The sequence below is a fragment of the Phacochoerus africanus genome, chromosome 14 (assembly GCF_016906955.1).
Source record: "Phacochoerus africanus isolate WHEZ1 chromosome 14, ROS_Pafr_v1, whole genome shotgun sequence".
Lineage (NCBI taxonomy): Eukaryota > Metazoa > Chordata > Mammalia > Artiodactyla > Suidae > Phacochoerus > Phacochoerus africanus.
Window position 1 is genome coordinate 15,423,276 of NC_062557.1, and position 20,245 is coordinate 15,443,520.

Here is a 20,245-nt window from a genome sequence, read left to right on the forward strand (position 1 = left end):
TATTATTTAGAGGGATAAGTGTAATTTCCACTAGAAATTTATTGGGGTTAATAGTCAATATAAAATCTGGTCTGTTTTCATTACCAACCCAAGTTGTCAAACAAGCTTGAATCTGGGGCTTAGAACAGCTCAGGAAAATATGACTGTTAACCAAGGAACCTGCAGGGCAGGGACTCAAATTAGTTTAGTCCTTTCTTCACTGGGCTGGAGTTTAACGAGTATAATAAAAATATTAATAAGTCTACGTTTTGCACTTATTAGCCCTTGAATTAAAACTCAGCAACTAAAGAAACTAACCTGGGAATATGAATTTTTCATCATTTACATCACCAAAATGGAAACTACTATTTAAGAGACTGCATGTGTAAACACATAATCTGATGGACCATGTTCTAAGAGAATTCAGTATTAGCCCTAATTGCACGTCAAGGTTATCTACAAAAAAGAAAAAAGCAAGAGTGGTATGAAGGTTTAAGCGCTAAAGAAAGCCAGGCAGTGGTTCTCAAACCAACTTGCCTAATAATACTGCAATCACCAGGCAAGCTAATTCTCCCCTCACTATCTCATTTTTTCCATGTAAAACTGACATGGAAACATGGGGACAAAAGAGAAGACCATGGAGTTTGTGGTCCTTTTTCCTTTGGGGCTCTGGACCCTACCTATACAGTTCTTTTCCTCGCAATCACTGTGTCTACATATACTCACACAAACTTTCTGAAAATATCTTGAAATGTGAAAACAGGCTGACATTTATTTGTTAGACATGAAATCTGGACACTCTGATTTAGTAGTCAAGAAAGTGGGGAGTGGGATGTGTGCACACCCTCAAGTATTTCACATTCCCCTTTGGGACTTAAGACTGCCACCGCAGGACAAACAGGAAAGATACACTAGAAAGATTATCGCAAATGTAGGTTAACAAATCATTTCAAAGTTTTAGTTCAATCAACAAATTCCAGAACACAAGACAAATAAATGTTCGAAGTCTGGTGTCCTGGGGAGGACAAGAACTATGTGCCCTATTTGTAGTAAATGTTCAATAAGCGTTTGTTGAATTATGTATTTAAATACCAGGCCTCAGCCTCACTGGATTCCTTTTCTGCTTACTGTCACAGAAGCAACCACTTCTGAAGTAAATCATGGGAAGGAAACAGTAAGTCCAAGAAAAGAACATACCCATCCCTTGCTGTATGAGGGGCAGCATGGAGTAGAACAAGGCAATTCATTCAAAGCCTGAGTGCAAAGATGGGCAGCAAAAGAATATCTGCCAAATATGACACAGAAAACACTTAACCTCCTACAAAAGTGACTTGACCTTGCTACAGGGCAAAGCAAACATTAATGTTCTGCTCTTCACAGATGCAATCAATGGCTTTGCAAATGATCGTTTTACTCAAGTCTACCACTTGATTGTTTAGGACGATATCAAATTGCAAAACTTGCCGCTGAAGACAACGATATCAAAAGATTCAACAAGAGAAGCAAAGCACATCTAAAATGTTATCTGCTACTTAATCTAGTCCAATATTCATTTGCTAAATTACCAAAAAGGACGTGAAATATAATTCAGTTCAAATGCTGCGTGTGGAAGACATTAAAAGCTTTTCTTAGATTACATCTTCACAACAGAAATTGCAAATACCGATTAAAAAGGAAATGCTTTCACAGAGATTGTGTAGTGAACGTTTCTCTCTAAAGTTACATAATTTCAGGAATACCGTTAGATTAAAATAATGGACGTAAAACACTGCAACAAGATTTTTCAAAAGTAGAATGTGTATTATAACTGGCAGCCCGTGGCCAATTTCTAACCTCCAGCAACCTGCGTGCAGCTCGCTTTTCTCAACCGCGCGGTTGATAAGGTTGATAACTGTGATTGCGGTTTTAATAACCTCCCAGCCTATCTCCCTGCATGCCCCCCCACGGCGCACCCCCACCCCCGCGCTCTGGGGAGCGCACAGGGCTCGAGAGCAAGCCCCGGGAACTCTCACAGGCCGGCCTGTGTGAGCAAAGGGAAGGAAATGACACAGGCAGGAAAAAAAAGCAAATCAAGGAAAAGACACAACAGCAGCTGGGCCTGCACCAGCCTCCAGCCCGGGCCCCACACTGCGCTCGCGCTCCCCCGCCCTCGGGCTCGCGGTCCGGCTCGTTTGGGCCGAGCGAGCTGCCTCGCCGAACATGGGCCCTCGACCCGCCGCCGCTTCCCCGGGGTGCGCCAGCCGCGCGGCCCGGAAGGAGGCTACGGAGTGGGCTCTGCCGGCCAGGACCGCCCGCGCGGGCCGGGGAAGCCAGAATCCCCGCCCGGGCCGAGGAACCGCTGAGCCGCGAGCGCGGCGGGCGGGCGGGCGCCGGCGGTCCACAGCCCGGGTCGGGCGGGCTGTCCATGCCTGTCAGGCGGCGGCCCAGGGTCCTCCTCCCCTCAGCCTGGGGCGGGGCGACGCGAAGCAGCGCGGGCACAGGCCGGGGCGGTGGCGACACTCACCCATGGTGGCGATGGCGGCGGCGGCGGCTAGGGCCCGAGTGTCACCTCCGCAGCCGGGGCTGCATGCCGGGGGCCCGGGCGGCGGGGACGGCAGCGGGCCTGGCTCCGCGCGGGGGGCGCGGGCTGCACTCGGGGCCCCCGCCGCCTCCCCAGGCTCCGGCTCCGGCTCCGCCCGCGACCGGGCGCTGTGGCATGGGCAGGGTGGCCCGCTACATCCCCGGCTCTCCTCGGCTCGGCCCAGCCCGGCCTCGGCGGCGCCGCTCGGCCCGCCCGCCAGCTAGTCCCTCAGTCCCGCAGTCTCTCCGTCCGGCCACCGTTCTCCACCTCAGGAACGCTCCGAAAAACAAACCGCTGGTCGCGCAGCTCGCCCCCTTGTCTGTCACTCATCGCAGCGCCCGCCAATCCCAGGCATTCGCTGGGCATTGGTACCACCCCTCCACTCACTTCACCAGCCAATAACAAGGAGGAAGTGCTGCCCCCGCCGCCCCATCTCCCCCAGCTCTCTCCAACACCCCACTTTCAGCCGCCAGCTAATCATCAGCACCACTCAAAGAACCAATCCCGCCTACTCTCGCAGGATACCAATAGTCGAAGCCAAGGAGGTTTCCGAGGGCGGGCTACCACCTGCCAATCATAGAAACATTGTCTCGTTCACTCCGCTGCTAGCCAATCGCGTAGAGGGTTCAGAGCACCCTCCTCTGCGCATCCCTAGCAGGCTGGCCCCCTCTCTCCCGGGAGGTGTTGGTTGTTCCAATCACAGCTAACGCTTGAGGCTCCGCCCACACGCCCACCTCCCGTCAGTCAGCGAAGGCTCCACTGGCGCGCGGGCTGGCGCTGTTCCCCGCCTGCTACTTCGGTGCTGGAGTTTGGGAACGAGGCTAGAGGGCCCCCTTGGCCTCCCGCCGTCCGGCTCTCGGCGGTCCCTGAAGTTGACGTCCTTCTCCCTGTGCCCACACCAGGCGCGCAATAAGCCCTGAGTGCTTCCCGGCGTGTGGCCATATCTGCCGCCGGACACTGGCCAGTCCTCCAGACGCTGCGCAGGAGTGGCTTACCACTGCCCGCCTTTTTCTGTTTCTCACACCTCGAGGGCTATACATACACTCCAAGGGGCTAGGGTAGTGCCGGAAAGCGAACCTTAGAAATCTGCTGGCCAACGGCTGAAACTACTAAGTGGCGAGGTCAAAGGGGTTCTTTCGGGAAGAAAAAAAAAAAATTTCTGGTCATAAAAGCAACACAAGCTCTTTGTATCAAAAAAATTTTTAAATGAAGTAAAAATTCCACCTCAGGATGATTTTCTCTTTCCTATCTAAATATGCAACGTTTGACAAAAATGGCTTCATACTGTTTTGTAGTGTGCTTAACATGTTTTCCCGTGCCTCTGAATATTGTTCTAAAACAATTGTACTGACTGCGTATTTCAAGAGTGCCCATAACTAATTTTCCCAACCCGCATTGTTCAACATGTTATACACCCAGATCTTCAGAGTCTATAAGTCCACCACAATTAATACAGGCTCCCTTCCTTTGGTTCCTGCTTAAAGTGTAATGTAATCAGGCGCCAGAATCATCTTCCTCTGGTGCCACTTTCAACTGTAAACTAAGAATCTTTACTGGAGACGGCCTTGGATGTCAAATCTCTTGAGGATTACTTAGACTTCCCTCTTTCTTTAGGACCACCTCCCCACCCCCACCCCACCCCCATATTTAATCAGGCCCTTGTCTGCTGGGTTTTTTTTTTTTTTCTTTCAGTAAGCTTTTAAGTCTGTCATTTTCTCACTTGATTAGATCCCTACCCAGTTTATTGCAGTTCCTTAACTATAATAATCTCTTTTCTAGGAAGGGAAGGTAAAGGGGAGAGAATATTTATGAATCATTTTCCATACGCCAGCCACATCATCTCATCTTTTCAATAACTCTGAAGTAAACAGTAGTTGTATTTGAAAGACGAAAGTTACATTCAGAAGTTCCCATTGTGGCTTAGTGGGACTAATATCCATAAGAAGGGACATTTTGATACCTGGCTCCATCCACTGAGTTAAGGATCCGGTGTTGCCAGTGAGCTGTGGTATATGTCACAGGTGCAGCTCGGATCTGGCATTGCTGTGGCTGTGGCTGGTAGCTGCCAGCTCCAATTTGACCCCTAGTCTGGGAACTTCCATATGCTGTGGGTGCGGCCCTAAAAACATACACACACAAAAGTTCAGAGAGGTTAAGGACCATGTCCAAGAAGTAGAGCCAGGATTCCTACTATCAGGTCTGACACCCAAATGTCATGTTCTTTTTACAGCCATACCTGCAACATATGGAAGTTCCCAGACTAGGGGCTGAATCAGAGCTGTAGCTGTCTGCCCTATGCCAAAGCCAAGACAATAGCGGATCCAAGCTGCATCTGTGACCTACCCACAGCTCACGGCAACGCTGGATCCTAAAAGGCCGTGATCTTGCAGTGACCAAAGTTTCTCAACTGTTTTTTATCACTACCCCCACAAGAAAAAAATTTTTAACTACTTAATTAAATTCTCCCTAATGAGAGAAATTAAATACTAAGGAATGAGGTTTTTGTCAGGTAGGGTTGAGCTTTGAAGGTGACATCCTATATAATATCTAAGATGTTTTTCAATCCTTTTTCGGAAATCCTGTTGTGGCTCAGTGGTTGAGGACCCGACGTCTCTGTGAAGATGTGGGTTTGATCCCTGGCCTTGCTTGTTAAGAATCCCGGGTTGCCGCAAACTGTGGCATAGGTCTAAGATGCAGCTTGGATCCAGTATTGCTGTGTCTGTGGCATTGGCCCCAGCTACAGCTCTGATTTGATCCCTAGCCCAGGAACTTTCAATACACGTATTCCAGGTGTGGCTGTAAAAAGAAAAAAAAAGAATCATTTTTCATCCTGTTGGGGATATCACCCCTGTTGAGAATGTGTGTAAGAGGCCAGTGCTTGAGGTCACAATCTGCCAGTCTGAGGCTCAGATCTGACTCTTAATTTCATTGGGCTATGGAATGATATTTATGCCACTGGATATCTAGTAACCACTCCATTGCCTGTATTCAAAAGTCTATTCAGTAGCTTCTCTTAGAATGTCTAAAATACATCTCCAATTTAATATGTTTTATACTGACTCTTGATTCTCTCCACTTGCCCCAAAACCTTGCTCCTGTTTTCCCCGTTGTTAAAATACAAACCTAGGAGGAGTCTTCCTTGATTTCACTCTTCCCCAAACATCCCTATATCCAATCATTCAGCAAGTCTTCAGCACTCCTTACAAAATACACCTGGATCCAACTACTCCTCAGCATGTCCACTCTAGTGCAAGCCGCCACCCTCTCTACTAGATGACTGCCCTTGCTGCCCAACAGGTCTGTTTCCTCTGTGGCCACCCAACAAATGCTTCTCTGCACAGTTGCCAGAGTGATCCTTGTAAAATGTAAATTCAGATCATGTCATTCCTCTGCTCGCAATTCTCCAATGGCTTCCCATCCCACTAAGAATAGAACCCAAACTCTGCCATGGCTTTCCAGGTACAACAGGAGCTGGCCCCAGCCACCCTCTCCTACCTCTTCTCTCCCACTCCCTTAATCACTATCCTCCAGCCACGCTGCCCTTTTTTTTTTTTTTTTTTGTCTTTTTAGGGCCGCACTCATGGCATATGGAGGTTCCCAGGCTAGGGGTCTAACCGGAGCTGTTGCTGCCGGCCTACACCAGAGCCACAGCAATGCCAGATCTGAGCCATGTCTGTGACCTACACCACAGCTCCTGGCACCGCTGGATCCTTAACCGACTGAGTGAGGCCAGAGATCGAACCTGAAACCTCATGGTTCTTAGTCAAATTCGTTTCTGCTACGCCACATCAGGAACTCCTACGCTGCCTTCTTACCGTACCCGAACCTACCAAGCTCAGGACCTCTCACCTCAGGACCTTTGCACTTGCCATTTGTTCTCCCTAGAATGCTCTTTCCTAAGAGGTTCCTAGGGCTAATTCTGCATTTCATTCAAGACTCTGCTCAAATATCAACTCTTCAGAGTGCTCGACTACCCCCACACAAAACGGCCTCTCTCCCCTCCATCATTCTGTATTTCCATATTATGCCTTATTTTTCTTCATAGTGCCTGAAATGATATACTTATTTTTCCTTCCTCCAACTATAATGAACATAAGCCATGTAGGAGCAGGGATTTCATTCCTGTTCACTGATCTATCACCAGCATGTAGAATAGTGCCTCATACATAGTAGGGAACTGCAATGCAACTCTACATAAGTCTTTAGCTGAAGAGTCTTCTGGGTTTTCTTCTGCCTTCCTAGCAACTGCTTTCATTGAAGGCTTCATTTCCATAGTCTATCTCTTAGTCAGCCATCTCCAACACTTCCATGCTACAGAAAGTACTGATCCCATCAGGGAGCCAATCACACACCAACTGCACAGTTTCCTTTTTTTTCTTTCAAGAGCACAGGACACGTGACAGGGAACAATAAATACAAATGAATAAATTCCCTTAAGGGACAGCTCAATGAAATTTGCTGTAAAAAAAAGAAAACAACCCAAAAATCCTACCACCTGATTTGATGAAGATTCTTTTAATTCAGAGGTAAAGTGGAATATATTCAGATTACCAGTTGGACCAGCTTATCTGCATTGTTAAGGAATGAGGTACGCAGAAGATTTTTACATCTTACATTTTTATATATTATTGACATTTACTTCTAAAGAAAAATTGCTTTTCCTTTTGAAATTCCACTTCTATAAATTTATCCTAAATAGTCTGCAAGAGAGTAATGCTAAAGAATGTTCATCAAAAAAAACAATATTCAGAGTTCCCGTTGTTGTGTAACAGAAATGAATCTAACCATTTAGATTCAACTTCTAGCCATGAAGTTGCGGGTTTGATCCCTGGCTTCACTCAGTGGGTTAAGAATCTGGCCATGAACTGTGGTGTAGGTCAAAGATGTGGCTTGGATCCCCCGTTGCTGTGGCTGTGGTGTAGGCCAGCAGCTGTAGCTGTGATTCAACCCCTAGCCTGGGAACCTCTATATGCCACAGGTGTGGCCCTAAAAAGCAAAAAAAAAAAAAAAAAGTTCATCACATTTCAATTTTTATTTTTTTTCTTTTTAGGGCTCCACCTGCAGCATATGGAGTTCCCAGGTTAGCGTCAAATTAGAGGTACAGCTGCCAGCCTAGACCACAGCAATACCAATGTAGGATCCAAGCCACATCTGCAACCTACACCACAGCTCATGGCAATGCCAGATCCTTAACCCACTGATCGAGGCCGGGGATCAGATCCGCATCCTCATGGGTACAAGTTGAATTAGTAACCCACTGAGCCACAACAGGACGCCACATTTCAGTTTTTAAAAATGTTCACTCACACTTAGCGGGGGGGAAAAAAGGCCAACATTTATTGAACACTTACCATTGCCAGACTGTGTTTTAAGTGCTTAGCACATATTAACTTCTCAAAAGAGCCCCATGGAACAGATGCTATTATCATGCCCATTTTATAGAGGAAGAAACAAATATAAAGAGGTTAGGTTCTTCTCCAAGGTTGCTAGCAATTGGCAGAGACAGAATTTGTTTCCCAGCAGATTGGTACCAATGAATAGAATAGATTGTTAATGGTGGTTGTATTTTAGGTGGTTGTATTTAAGATGGGACTTTTGTTATATATTTCTATAAGGTTTGATTTTTTAAAAAACAATACATGTTACCTTTTTGGCACAAATGAAAGATGAAAAGAAAGTTAAAAACTGCTTTCCCATTCACTGTCTAGGGATAGGAAAAGAGAAAAAGTGATTTCGGTCAAGACTAGTGTGGTATCTATCACGACACTCCTTTTATGAGAAATCCTGGCTCATTTATTTTCTCTTCATAGAACGCCTCCAGAGGAGCTCCTAGGGATTCAAAAGTTGAGGACTCTTATTAGAATATAAAGCTTTATTGATAGCTGTACTACATGTTTTCCAGAGAAGAAAAAGTAACTCAGCCATATAGTTGAATTTCCATAGTTGGCTGGAGGCAGAACCTTCATGGGACCTGTTCATTTCAGCCGGGGCCCCCTAGCATTGGTGTGGCAGCTATGTGGCACCTAGGCACCTCTTGTAAGAGTCAAGGCTATGGACAGAGCCTGTCACTGATGCTTCCATCCCACCAAAAGGACACTTAAAAGTGAGCCCAAGGCAGCTCAAGGCACTAAGTGATTTTGTGTTGCTAGATAATGACCAACAGTAAGACAAAGGCTAGCCAGGACCAGACCCCATTCTTCCCCCCCCACACACACTTCTTAGGGCTACACCCACGCACATGGAGGTTCCCAGGCTAGGGGTTGAATCGGAGCTATAGCCGCTGGCCTACACCACAGTCACAGCAACAAGGGAACTGAGCTGTGTCTGCAACCTACACCACAGCTCACGGCAATGCCAGATCCTTAACACACTGAGCGGGGCCAGGGATCGAACCCAAAACTTCATGGTTACTAGTCGCTGCACAACAACAGGAACTCCCAGAGCCCATTCTTTTGACTTTAAGGTGCGCCTGAATCCTGGCCTCTCACACTGTCTAATTGGACATAATGTCACTAGTTTTCTTTTTTTAAAAATGTTCCCGTGATAAAAGTAGTGCATGATTATAGAAAACAAAACTCAGTTATAACATTACCACCCAGAGATAACCAGTTTTGATATTTTGGTATACTTCCTTCTAGTCTTTTTCAGAAAGTTTATATAGACAGTATTATATATATTTTAAAATTTGGACCATACTATATATATAGTTTTGCATCTTTGTTTTTGTTTTTCTCTTAACATTATAAAAACATTTTCTCTGACATAAAATATTCTTTGAAAAATATATATAGATATATTTTCGGTCTTTTTAGGGCCGCACCTGTGGCTCATGGAGGTTCCTAGGCTAGGGGTCAGATCAGAGCTGTAGCTCCTGGCCTACACCACAGCCAAAGCAATGTGGGATCCGAGCCACAACTGCAACCTACACCACAGCTCACAGCAACGCTGGATCCTTAACCCACTGAGCAAGGCCAGGGATTGAACCCAAAACCTCATGGTTCCTAGTGGGATTCATTAACCACTGAGCCATGATGGGAACCCCTGAAAAATAATTTCTAATGACAGGATAATTTATATCCTTTTAATTATTCATTAAATAATTATAAATAATTATTGAATCTATGTAGCTAAGTGTCTCTTTACTAAATTTAGAGGCAGAACAAGTCCAAGTCAGCTTCCATTTTTGTCTTTCTCATATTAACTGCATGAAGACTGCATAGCACCACCAGGGGTCAGTGCAGAGCTGTCTAACATGCCTTGTTGCAAGAAAACTGGTTATACAAGAATTCATATTAACAAATCATATTAGAGGACTATTCTTGTGAATAACCAAGTTCCCTTTTAGAGTGGGCTTCCTATATACAGATTTCTCACATCAGAAATTATTACATTCAGGAGTTCCCAATTGTGGCTGAGTGGTTAATGAATCCGACTAGGAACCATGAGGTTGTGGGTTTGATCCCTGGCCTCACTCAATGGGTTGAGGTTCCAGCGTTGCCATGAGCTGTGGTGTAGGTCGAAGTTGCAGCTCAGATCCTGCACTGCTGTGGCTGTGGCACAGGCCAGTGACTACAGCTCCAATTTGACCCCTGGCCTGGGAACCTCCATATGCGGTAGGAAGGGCCCTAAAAAGACAAAAACAAAAACAAGGCCTATCAATATAAGATGATGTAGTTGGTTTTTTTTTTTTTCAGTCACACCCATGGCATATGGAAGTTCCCGGGCCAGGGATCAAACCTGAGCCGGAGCTGTGACCTATACCACAGCTGCAGCAACGGTGGCTCCTTAATGCATTGCTCCAGGATCAGGGATCAAACTGGCACCTCCACAGAGACAAGCTAGATCATTAACCCACTGTGCCACAGTGGGAATCCTACAAGATGTAGTTCTCACCTGCTTGGTATGAGATCATCTATGCATAAAATATTTGGCCTATTTTATAGGTTTTAAAAATCAAATAAAATATGAAAGAATCTTATAAAGGGGCATTTAAACTTTATGTTGTCCTATTTTAATGGTGTGCTATTAAGATATTTAGATGCATTATCTCCTATAAAAACTAGAATTCCAGGTAGTATCATGAATATGAAATGAGGTATAAGCATGTATCCTTTGGCATAATAATGGATTATTTAATTGGTTTTCCTCCCCCTAGCCTTCACGCTCCAGCTGTTGAAGTCATTATGGAATTAATAATCTCTTCTTCCTAGAAGGTAAAGTTATCATTCACAGACAGTTTGGTTTTAATTATTTTCCATCCTCATTTACCTAAGTCTCCTTCAGGAAAGTGACTCTGAGCTCAGAACTGGCTTAAACAATTTATAAGGTGAATAACAGGGACCAAAAAGCCACTCCAGGAGTTCTCCAGTTGCCTAGAGATAAAGGATTCAGTGTTGTCGCTGCTGTGGCTCAGGTTTGATCCCTGGCCCCAGAACTTCTGCATGCCATGGGCATGGCCAAAACACCCTCCCCACAAAAAAAGCCACTCCAGGCCGGACATGCTTGATGGGCTCCAGTACAGGTGGCTGGCACTTCTGGTCTCTTTAAACTCAGAAGTGACTTTTAGGAGCAAAAGGCACCAAGGCGCTATTTCCCCTCTGGCCAGACTTCTGACTCAGCCCTTCACCCTTCCTCCTGTTCTCATTTCCTTTCCAGTTCCCAGTGCCCTATTATATGGAATCACAGATGGGATGGGCATTTTTGAGCATCAAGCAGCTTTCAAACCAGCTTGGTATCGCCTTTTCTCTCTCACACACTCGCGTTTTTTTGTTTTTGTTTTTGTTTTTTTCCCCCGCTTTTTAGGGCCACACCGGCGGCATATGGAAGTTCCCAGGCTAGGGGTCAAATCGTAGCTATAGCTGTCAACCTACACCACAGCCACAGCAACCCAGAATCCAAGCCGCATCTTCGACCTATAACACAGCTCACAGTGATGCTGTATCCTTAACTCACTGATTGAGGCCAGGGATCGAACCCACATCCTCATGGATACTAGTCGGGCTCCTTACTGCTGAGCCACAATGAGACTTCTGGGTTATAGCCTTTTCTGAGTGCAGCCCACTGATAGGTCCAATCTGACAAATCTCAACACACAGGGACCCACTGAACGAGGCCAGGGCCTCGAAGTTCCTTACCACTGGCAGCTGATTTCCCGCTGGCCTAGAGTGGGAAATCACTTTGACAAAAGAAAGGCACAAAGGCCATACAAAGAGAACAAGAATACGGGCACAGCAGCTCAATCAGAGAGCATTCCCTTGTCTTCCCTAAGGTCCTATGTCTCAGAGCAGGATCTAACACGGGGCATCAATTAACGGCTTGTAAGTACAGTTCCTGGTACACAGTAGGTGTTTGATAACCTATTCACGCATGTTAGTTGCATGAATAAATATCAGGTTTAGGCCATTAGAGTAGCACTAGAGCACAGGGTACCTGGAGAGAGCTACACTTCCATGGCCAAGCAAAAAAAATAAACATCTTGGGACTGGAGTAGTGGAACTAAGCCCATAGACTTGAGGGGAAGTTGAGGATCCCAACAACTGGACACAAACCCAGGAAAACTCAAGAGCAATACAACAGCACTGCAGCGACCCAGGTCAATCACTGTTATTATTTCACAGCAGTTTCCAGCACATGGGCCTTCAGGGCACCTACCATCCCCACAAGGGCCACATTCCTGAGATCAGAGTCTGACCAGCTAACTGGCTGCACCTTGCATCCAGAAGGATGTTGGAGGGAACTCATCCAAAAGGACTCTAGACACCAGCCATGCTGACACGGAGGCTTCACAAAGTGCGGGCATTCCCTTGGCCACAAAGCTGCAGGTCTCATGCTTCCTGACCTGCTAGACTCCCCCGTCTGCTTGAGTCTCAGAGGCTTGTGCTCCAGAAGAGGCTGCCTGGCAGCAGGTACGGCCTGGCTACTCAATGTTGTCATAGACGTGGATCACGTCGTCGTGGTTGCTGAGGGCGTGGATGAGATGGGCAGCCTGCTCCAGCTCGGGGTCAGCCAGCTGCACTTTTGTGTTGGGGATGAACTCTAGCATACAGGACACACAACACAGGCCCAGGGAGTCCAGCTTCTTCCTCACTTGGTGCAGTGAAGAGGCATCACAAACAAACTAGGAGCAAAGGAAAGTCTGGAGGTAAGGAGGTAACAGGACAAAGCCAGACAGAAGTTTACAAAATCTGAATGGAATTACTGTGGCATTCCATTGAGTTTGGGTCTTCACTGGCAGAGACAAGTGTTCCATGTTCTGGATCGTACTCATTGTCCTCAGGAGAGTAAGCCCTATCCAATACCCACTAATAACTGTTTGTGTATTATGTGAGCTCTTTAGCTCCTGTACCCCGGGCACAGGAAAGAAGAAAAGGAGAGAAGCAGGCCTTAATGTGTCTATTAGGGCCCTCTCGGAAGGCCGCCCAATACCCAAGCTTCACACTCACTTTAAAAATGTTCTTTTCCTCTTCATCTTCAGTTTCCTTGACATCCTCAGCCCCTGCTTCAATTGCCAGCTCCAGGGCACGCTCTAGGTTCACAGCTTTCTTCTCTCTGTCCTCCACTCCAACCACTATCACTCCCTTTTGTCAAAGAAGTGGCGAGCTCCTTCAGCCATCATTCCCCTAATAGGAAAGGAAATGGGCCAGAATGAAGGCCTTTAGACACTCAGCCTCCAGCAAGCACTGCAAAGCACTCATTCCCACCCAGCCCCTGGAGTTTATACAGAAAGGGAGCAGCTCTCTTCCTGAACACCTACCCCTGGGCAAGGGAATAATCCAGACATAGCCCCCCCTTCGATTTTCTGCCCTGACTGGAGTTTGGAAGATGCAAAGACTTTGCTCATCAACTCAGGGCAATTAAGATTCTAGCCCTGGTGGTACTTTCTAAGACTGGCCATTATGTGACTACAGACGGGATAATGGGACTACACCTGATGAACAAGTCTTTTGGATCCTGTCTACTATGGAACCCATTAAAGGAGAATATATTATCCCATTTGGATTCTGCTGAGGATAAAGTGGGTAAAACTTGACACACCACCAGGAACAACAGTTATTTTCACTGCACAGAACTGGAACCTAAAGACTCTGTCCCCTTCCGCTCTCCCCAGACACACACCTACCCATTCTTGTTCAGGATATGTTTGATGTCCGAGAGGCACTTGGAGCCACTGTTAGATAATGCCTCAATGAGAAGAGAAGAGCCACCAGGGCCTCGGCCCTCATACAACAAATGAATATCCTTGGTTTTCTGCAATAAACAACACAAGCACATTTTCCTGTTTCCTAATTCCCTCCCAGAACCACAGGCACCACAAAGTTGACTCATTGGTGGTGGTGGGGGGTGCCTCTGGGCTGGAGCCTAGGTTCTAAGTCTTTATTTTTGTCTTCCCGTTCTGAGAGGAGGCCCTTGGACCAGCTTTTGAAGTACCACCCCTTACTTGGAAGGGAGTCTGTTTCTCTGGTCCACGAGCAATCAATCAGCCATCTCCCAGCTTTGTTCCCCGCCCCCGCTGCTCCTGCTAACTCATCTTCCTACACCTTAGCCCACATGAAGCCCACCTGTGCGCCTACCCTTGGGCTGCTGAATAAGCTGTGTCAAATCACACACCTGGGCCTTATCAAATAGCATGGTCTCAAAATTCAAATAATCTATCAAAACTCTAATGATCAATCTCACCCGGACCTCCCCCCCTCACCTCTGCTCGTCCCCTGCCCTTGCATCTGATAATCACCACTCTCTCCATCACCCTGTCCTGCTGTCTCCCAGAACTTTCAACTGATGACTTCTTCCTTCCTCTTTCACAAAATTAAAGGACAACGAGGTGAGGGAAATCCTCCGCCTTGACCGCCTGAGCAGCACCACAGCCGACATGAAGGCAGTATGCATGCTGGTAAGAGCATAGGCTCTGGAGTTTGTCTAGTTCCAAATCTGTCATTTTCTGTATGATTTGGTCAAGTCACCTAATATTTCTGGGCCTCAGTTTCCACATAAGGTTATTCTGAGGATTCAGTGAGATAATGTACACAAAGGTCTTGACCTGGAGTAAACACTCAGCAACTGTTAGCTTCTGAGATGATTATTAAGTCTGCAGACCCTTCCCTTGTCCCAGAGAACAGGTGTCCCCTCACCTAGGCTTGAAGACAATTTCCACACCTGGGCTCAACATCCCAGCTCCTCTCACCATCACTATCATGTGCAACCTCTCTTTCTACTGTTATTTTCTCCTTTAAGGACTAAATATCAGAAAAACAAACCTTTCCTTGGTTTATTTATTTATTTTGGTCTCTTTTTTTTTTTTTAGGGCCACACCCATGGCACATGGAGGTTCCCAGGCTAGGGAGTCGAATCAGAGCTACCACTGCCAGCCTATGCCACAGCCACAGCTACAGCAGATCCGAGCCGTGTCTGTGACCTATACCATGCCGGATCCTTAACCCACTGAGCGAGGCCAGGGATCAAACATGCATCCTCATGAATGATAATCAGATTTGTTTCCACTGAGCCATGAAGGGAACGCCCCTTTCCTCAATTTAACATCAGGGCTTTCCCCATGCTATGCTCCTTTTACTCCATCTCCTCACAGCTCAGCACAACGGTCCTAGGCTGTATGGTTTTTTTGTTTTTTTGGTTTTTTTTTACAGCCACACCTGCAGCATACGGAAGTTCCCAGGGCCCAGGATCAAATCAGAGCTGCAGCTGAGGTGTAGGCCACAGCCATGGCAACACCAGATCCAGGTCAGATCTTTGACCTTCGATGCAGCTTGTGGTAACAACAGATCCTTAACCCACTGAGCAAGGCCAGCGATCGAACCCATATCCTCATAGAGACAATGTTCAGTCCTTAACCCACTGAGCCCGTACACGTGCGCACACGTGCGTACACATGCGTACAGCAACTCTGGCTGTATGGTTCTATATATTGTCTATATATACATCCTATTCCTGACTGTGCTCCCATCACCAATGGCCAAGATAGAGTCATCAGAAGGATCTGGGTTGAGAGTGTAAATCATATTGCTACCCTTCTCTCTGATAATTTAAAGTGTGTGTGATGGTCATGTGCCCTATAGGGGCTGTGATCAATATCAAGAACTCACACTGAGGACACACCTCCATTTTCAGTGCTGCTTCCATTGTTGACTTGGGCATGTGCTTGCTGCGACACACCTCTAAGATGCTGGCCAGGTTGCTGTTGAGATCAGGGTTGGGGCCTCCTTCTGAGATAGAAAAGAGTAAGTGAAGACATCCCACTATGATGTTGAAGAAAAAAAGGAATTTCCACCCCACTCCCACTCCCATCTGCCAAAATAGTGGCAACTCACTACTTAGTTGTCGGCTAGTTTAGAACATTTTCTCCAGTGTTTGAATGGGTTATGGGTAAGCATTTTCGAAAAGAAGCTTTTAATTCACTCTTAATGAAAGGCTGAGAATCCGGGTGGGCCCTGGCCCAGCTCTGGCAGGCAAGGGAGGCGGTGGACATAGTGAGGGCAGGGGCAGCCAGCGGTGGGCGACAGTCAGGTTCTCACCTTTAACCGCTAGGCGAATGCTCAGACTGAGCTTGGAGAATATGCGACTCCTTTCGGTGTCCTTGGGACCCTTGATGTGCCGGACTTTGGACCACTTGTTGTGCCCGGCAGGAACCGCCGCAGTGACGTGCAGCATTCGGCCCCAGGCGAAGCTCCAATCCGGAGGCTCAGACTGGGAGGCGCGCAAAAGAGCCTCCCGGACCCCAGGGTCTCGAGCCCGCAAGCATCGGGCAGCAGCCCTGCTCAGGTTGACAGCAGCCCAGGCCGCCATTGGCTCCGACCCTCGGCCAAGGTCGGCGAGAGCAGCAGCCAAGGTCAGCCCGCCGTGTACGGCGCGGGAACAAGCAGGTCCTGAGCCTGCGGCCTCCTCCGACCGTCACCTGGGAGCCAGAGGCTCAAGCCCACCGGAGCAGCCGGGACGTAAACGACGCCTCATCGATCAGCGGCAGCCGGGAGTACACCTGATGGTGCAGCACAGTTCGTTTCCCCGGTCCGTCCCCCAAACGCGTCCCCAGCGCCCGCAAAAGCCGTTCCGCCGCTCTGTGGTACTTGCTTTTTCTGAAGCTGCTGCGCAGAGCCGGGGCCCTTGGGGTGACCCCGTGCTCAATCCCTCCGGGTTGCCTGGGGAGCTCCAGGCTTTATTTCCCACAATGATCCAGTAGAAATACATCTGAGTTATGAAAGTGAATTTGCTTCAGAAGAGCTTCCCAACTTTAAGGAGGCCTAGAACGATAAATGTTTTGTTGTTGCAAAGTAAAAGGTAGTTCACCCACTTCATTTTACAGGTAAAGAAATCGCGGCCCAGAGATGTGATTTCCCAATCATTTAGTCTCTCTTAACTTCCTATTCGCTATCTGTAAATGATGCTATTACTTGCTTTACCAACATGGTAAGTTTGAAAACACAAAATAAGCCCTCGGAGCTTCAAAGTAATAAAGTCTTATGTAAACAGCAGTGGCAATCAGTGATGAAGCCCCTAAATGCAAGATATGCTGGAGATTCAGGTGAGATACAGGTCATCCTGGAGAGGGAGGATAATCAGAAGGCTTTTCTTTTTATTTATTTTTTGCTTTTCAGGGCCAGCACCCACAGCATATGGAGGTTCCCAGACTAGGTATCCAATCAGAGCTGCAGCTGCTGGCCTACATCACAGCCTCAGCAATGCAGGATCCAAGCCACATCTGTGACCTACACCACAGCTCCTGGCAACGCCAGATCCTTAACCCACGGAGCGAGGCCAGGGCTTGAACCCACAACCTTGTGGTTTCCAGTCAGATTCATTTCCACTGCACCAGGACAGGAACTCCCCAGAAGAGTTTCTGAAGCTGAAGTCTCCTCTGCATTTTCCCTCTGCTCTCCCCAAAGAGAAAACCGAGACCATTAGGAGAAGATATATAGAAGAAACAAAGCAAGTGGTGACTGTGAACACCTTTCCGCTGGCTCCCCATACTGTTGAGTTTAAACCCAAAGGACTTGGTGTATTAGAGAACAGTCAAGCTATGGCCTCCGGTTTGAACCCTGGTTGTCATACTTGCTAATGTAACCTTGGGCAAGTTCCTCTACTTTTCTGTATTTCAGTTTCCTTACCTGTAGAATGGTCTTTCTAGGATTATATGGGATAATGGATAAAATGCACAGGTATAGATTTTATGCTAGGTTTTTTTTCCCCCCCGGTATTTTTTGTCTTTGTGCCATTTCTTGGGCCGCTCCCATGGCATATGGAGCGGGGGGTCCCTAGGCTAGGGACCCCCCGCTAGGGGGGCTAGGGGTCTAATCAGAGCTGTAGCCACAGGTCTACACCCGAGCCACAGCAATGCGGGATCTGAACTGCGTCTGCGACCTACACCACAGCTCAGGGCAACACCGGATCCTTAACCCACTGAGCAAGGCCAGGGATCGAACCTGCAACCTCATGGTTCCTAGTCAGATTCGTTAACCACTGGGCCACGACAGGAACTCCATTTATGTTGGTTTTTGTTATACGAAACCTCCATAATCTCAGATGTACTCATTCTTCTGGTCTCATGTCCTGACTCTACAGTCCAGTTGGAGCAGACTGTATCCTGAACACAAGTTCTTTGTTCCTCTCTGCTTGGAGTGAACTTCACTGTCTCACTGGTAAGATCTCTTATTGTGCTTCTAGGCCCAGTTCAGCTGTCACTTCCTTGGTTAAAGCCTTCTTAAATGTCCTTTGAATTTTTAGCTGTAACTAATAGCACCTTTGTTCTCCTATTTTTTTTTTTTTTTTGGCCCTACCCTTGGCATGTGGAAGTTCACAGGCAAGGGATTGAACCCATGCCGCAGCAGTGACCCAAGCTACAGCAGTGACAACACTGGATACTTAACTCACTGAGCCATGAGAGAACTCCTGTTTTTATTTATGTATTTATTTATTTATCGATCTCTTTTTAGGGCCCCACCTACAACATGGAGGTTCCCAGGTTAGGGGTTAAATTGGAGCTGTAGCTGCTGGCCAGATCTGAGTCATGTCTCTGAACTACACCGCAGCTCATGGCAATGCTGGATCTGTAACCTACTCAACAAGGCCAGGGATAGAACTCACATTCTCATGGATACTAGTCAGGTTTGTTTCTGTTGAGCCACAATGGGAAATCCCAACACTTAACTTTTTTTTGGGGGGGGGTCCTTTTTGCTTTTTCTGGGGCTACACCTGCAGTACATGGAGGTTCCCAGGCCAGGGGTCGAATCAGAGCTGTAGCCACTACCTTATGCCAGAGCCACAGCAACATGGGATCCGAGCCACGTCTCGACCTACACCACAGCTCACGGCAACACCGGATTCTTAACCCACTAAGCAAGGCCAGGGATCGAACCCAAAACCTTATGGTTCCTAGTCGGATTCGTTAACCACTGCGCCACGACGGGAACTCCCCAACACTTACTTTTTAAAGATCAAATGCTTGTCTCTGTCATGGTGTTAAAATCTTTTGAGAGCAGGATCGTAGTCCTGTGCCCAGCACAGTTCCTTAAAAAAAAAGCTTTTTTTTTTTTTTGGCCAAACTCTTGGCATATAGAAGTTCCCAAGCCAGGAACTGTTCCAAGCTGCAGCAACACTGATGATTAACCCACTGTGCTGGTCAGGGGATCCAACCGGCACTGCCACAGAGACACACTAACCACTGTGCCATGGCGGAAACTCCATTAAAACTTTATCGACATACAATTTAAATGTCATACAAGTCACCAATTTAAAGTATACATTGGGAGTTGCCACTGTGGCAAAGTGGGTTAAGAATCTGACTGCAGGAATTTCGGTCACTGCCGTGGTACAGGTTAGATCCCTGGCTCTAGCACGGTGTGTTAAAAAATCCAGCATTGCCACAGCTCACTTGGGAACTTCCATATGCTGCAAGTGTGGCCATAAAAAATATGAAAAGAGTCATTTTTAGCATATTGGTAGATGTGTGCAGTCATCACAATTTCACTTTTTTTTTTTTTTTGGCAGCCCTGTGGCAGATGGAGTTCCTTGGACAGAGATCAAATCTGAGCTGGAGCTGCAACCTACGCCACAGCTGTGGCAACACCAGACCCTTAACCCACTGCACCAGGCTAGGGATTGAACCTGCATCCCCGGCACTGCTGAGATACCATCCATCCCGTTGCACCACAGGAGGAACTACCACAATGTTACAGTTTAATCACTCCCCAAAAAAATCTTGTACCCATTAGAAGTCACTCCCCATTTCCTCCAAATTCCCTTAGAAGTCACTCCCCATTTCCTCCAAATTCCCTTAGAAGTCACTCCCCATTTCCTCCAAATTCCCTAAGTCCTTGGCAACCATCAGTTTACTTCTGTCTATATAGGTTTGCCTATTCTGGACATTTCATATGAATGGAATCATGCAGTATGTGGGCCTTTGTGACTGGCTTCTTTCATTTAGCAAGTTTTTAGGATCCATCCACGTTGTAGCATGTATCAATACTCGATTCATTTTTATTGCCAAATAACATTCCACTTTTTGTCTATCCATTCATCAGGTGATGGACATTTGGGTTGTTTCTACCTTTGGACTTTCATGAATGCTACTGTTATGAGCATGCATGTACAAATTTTTTGTGTAGACATGTTTTCATTTTTCTTGGGTATATACCTAGGAGTGGAATGGGTGGGTCACAGAGTATCTAACCTTTTAACAAACTGTCACAGTGTTTTCCAAAA

At 46.9% G+C, this 20,245-nt stretch overlaps 2 protein-coding genes across 3 annotated transcripts in view; both read right to left on the reverse strand.

Moving 5' to 3' along the window:
- Positions 1 to 2,837, reverse strand: part of MAP3K3 (mitogen-activated protein kinase kinase kinase 3) — a 70,131-nt gene extending 67,294 nt beyond the window's left edge. The window contains exon 1 of one of the 2 annotated variants that reach the window (XM_047756969.1): positions 2,483 to 2,837. In XM_047756969.1, coding sequence (XP_047612925.1) covers positions 2,483 to 2,486 — 4 coding nt within the window. In that variant the 5' untranslated portion in view covers positions 2,487 to 2,837. The remainder of the gene's footprint in view (positions 1 to 2,482) is intronic. The other variant, XM_047756970.1, reaches the window with a different exon arrangement.
- A 9,290-nt stretch (positions 2,838 to 12,127) lies between these two features.
- On the reverse strand, positions 12,128 to 16,846 carry LOC125113946 (translational activator of cytochrome c oxidase 1). Its single transcript, XM_047756878.1, is given in 6 exon segments — positions 12,128 to 12,656; positions 12,982 to 13,121; positions 13,124 to 13,158; positions 13,659 to 13,786; positions 15,650 to 15,756; positions 16,066 to 16,846. Coding segments are annotated over 6 exon segments (882 nt in total). The 5' UTR covers positions 16,337 to 16,846; the 3' UTR covers positions 12,128 to 12,455.
- Positions 16,847 to 20,245: the final 3,399 nt, after the last annotated feature.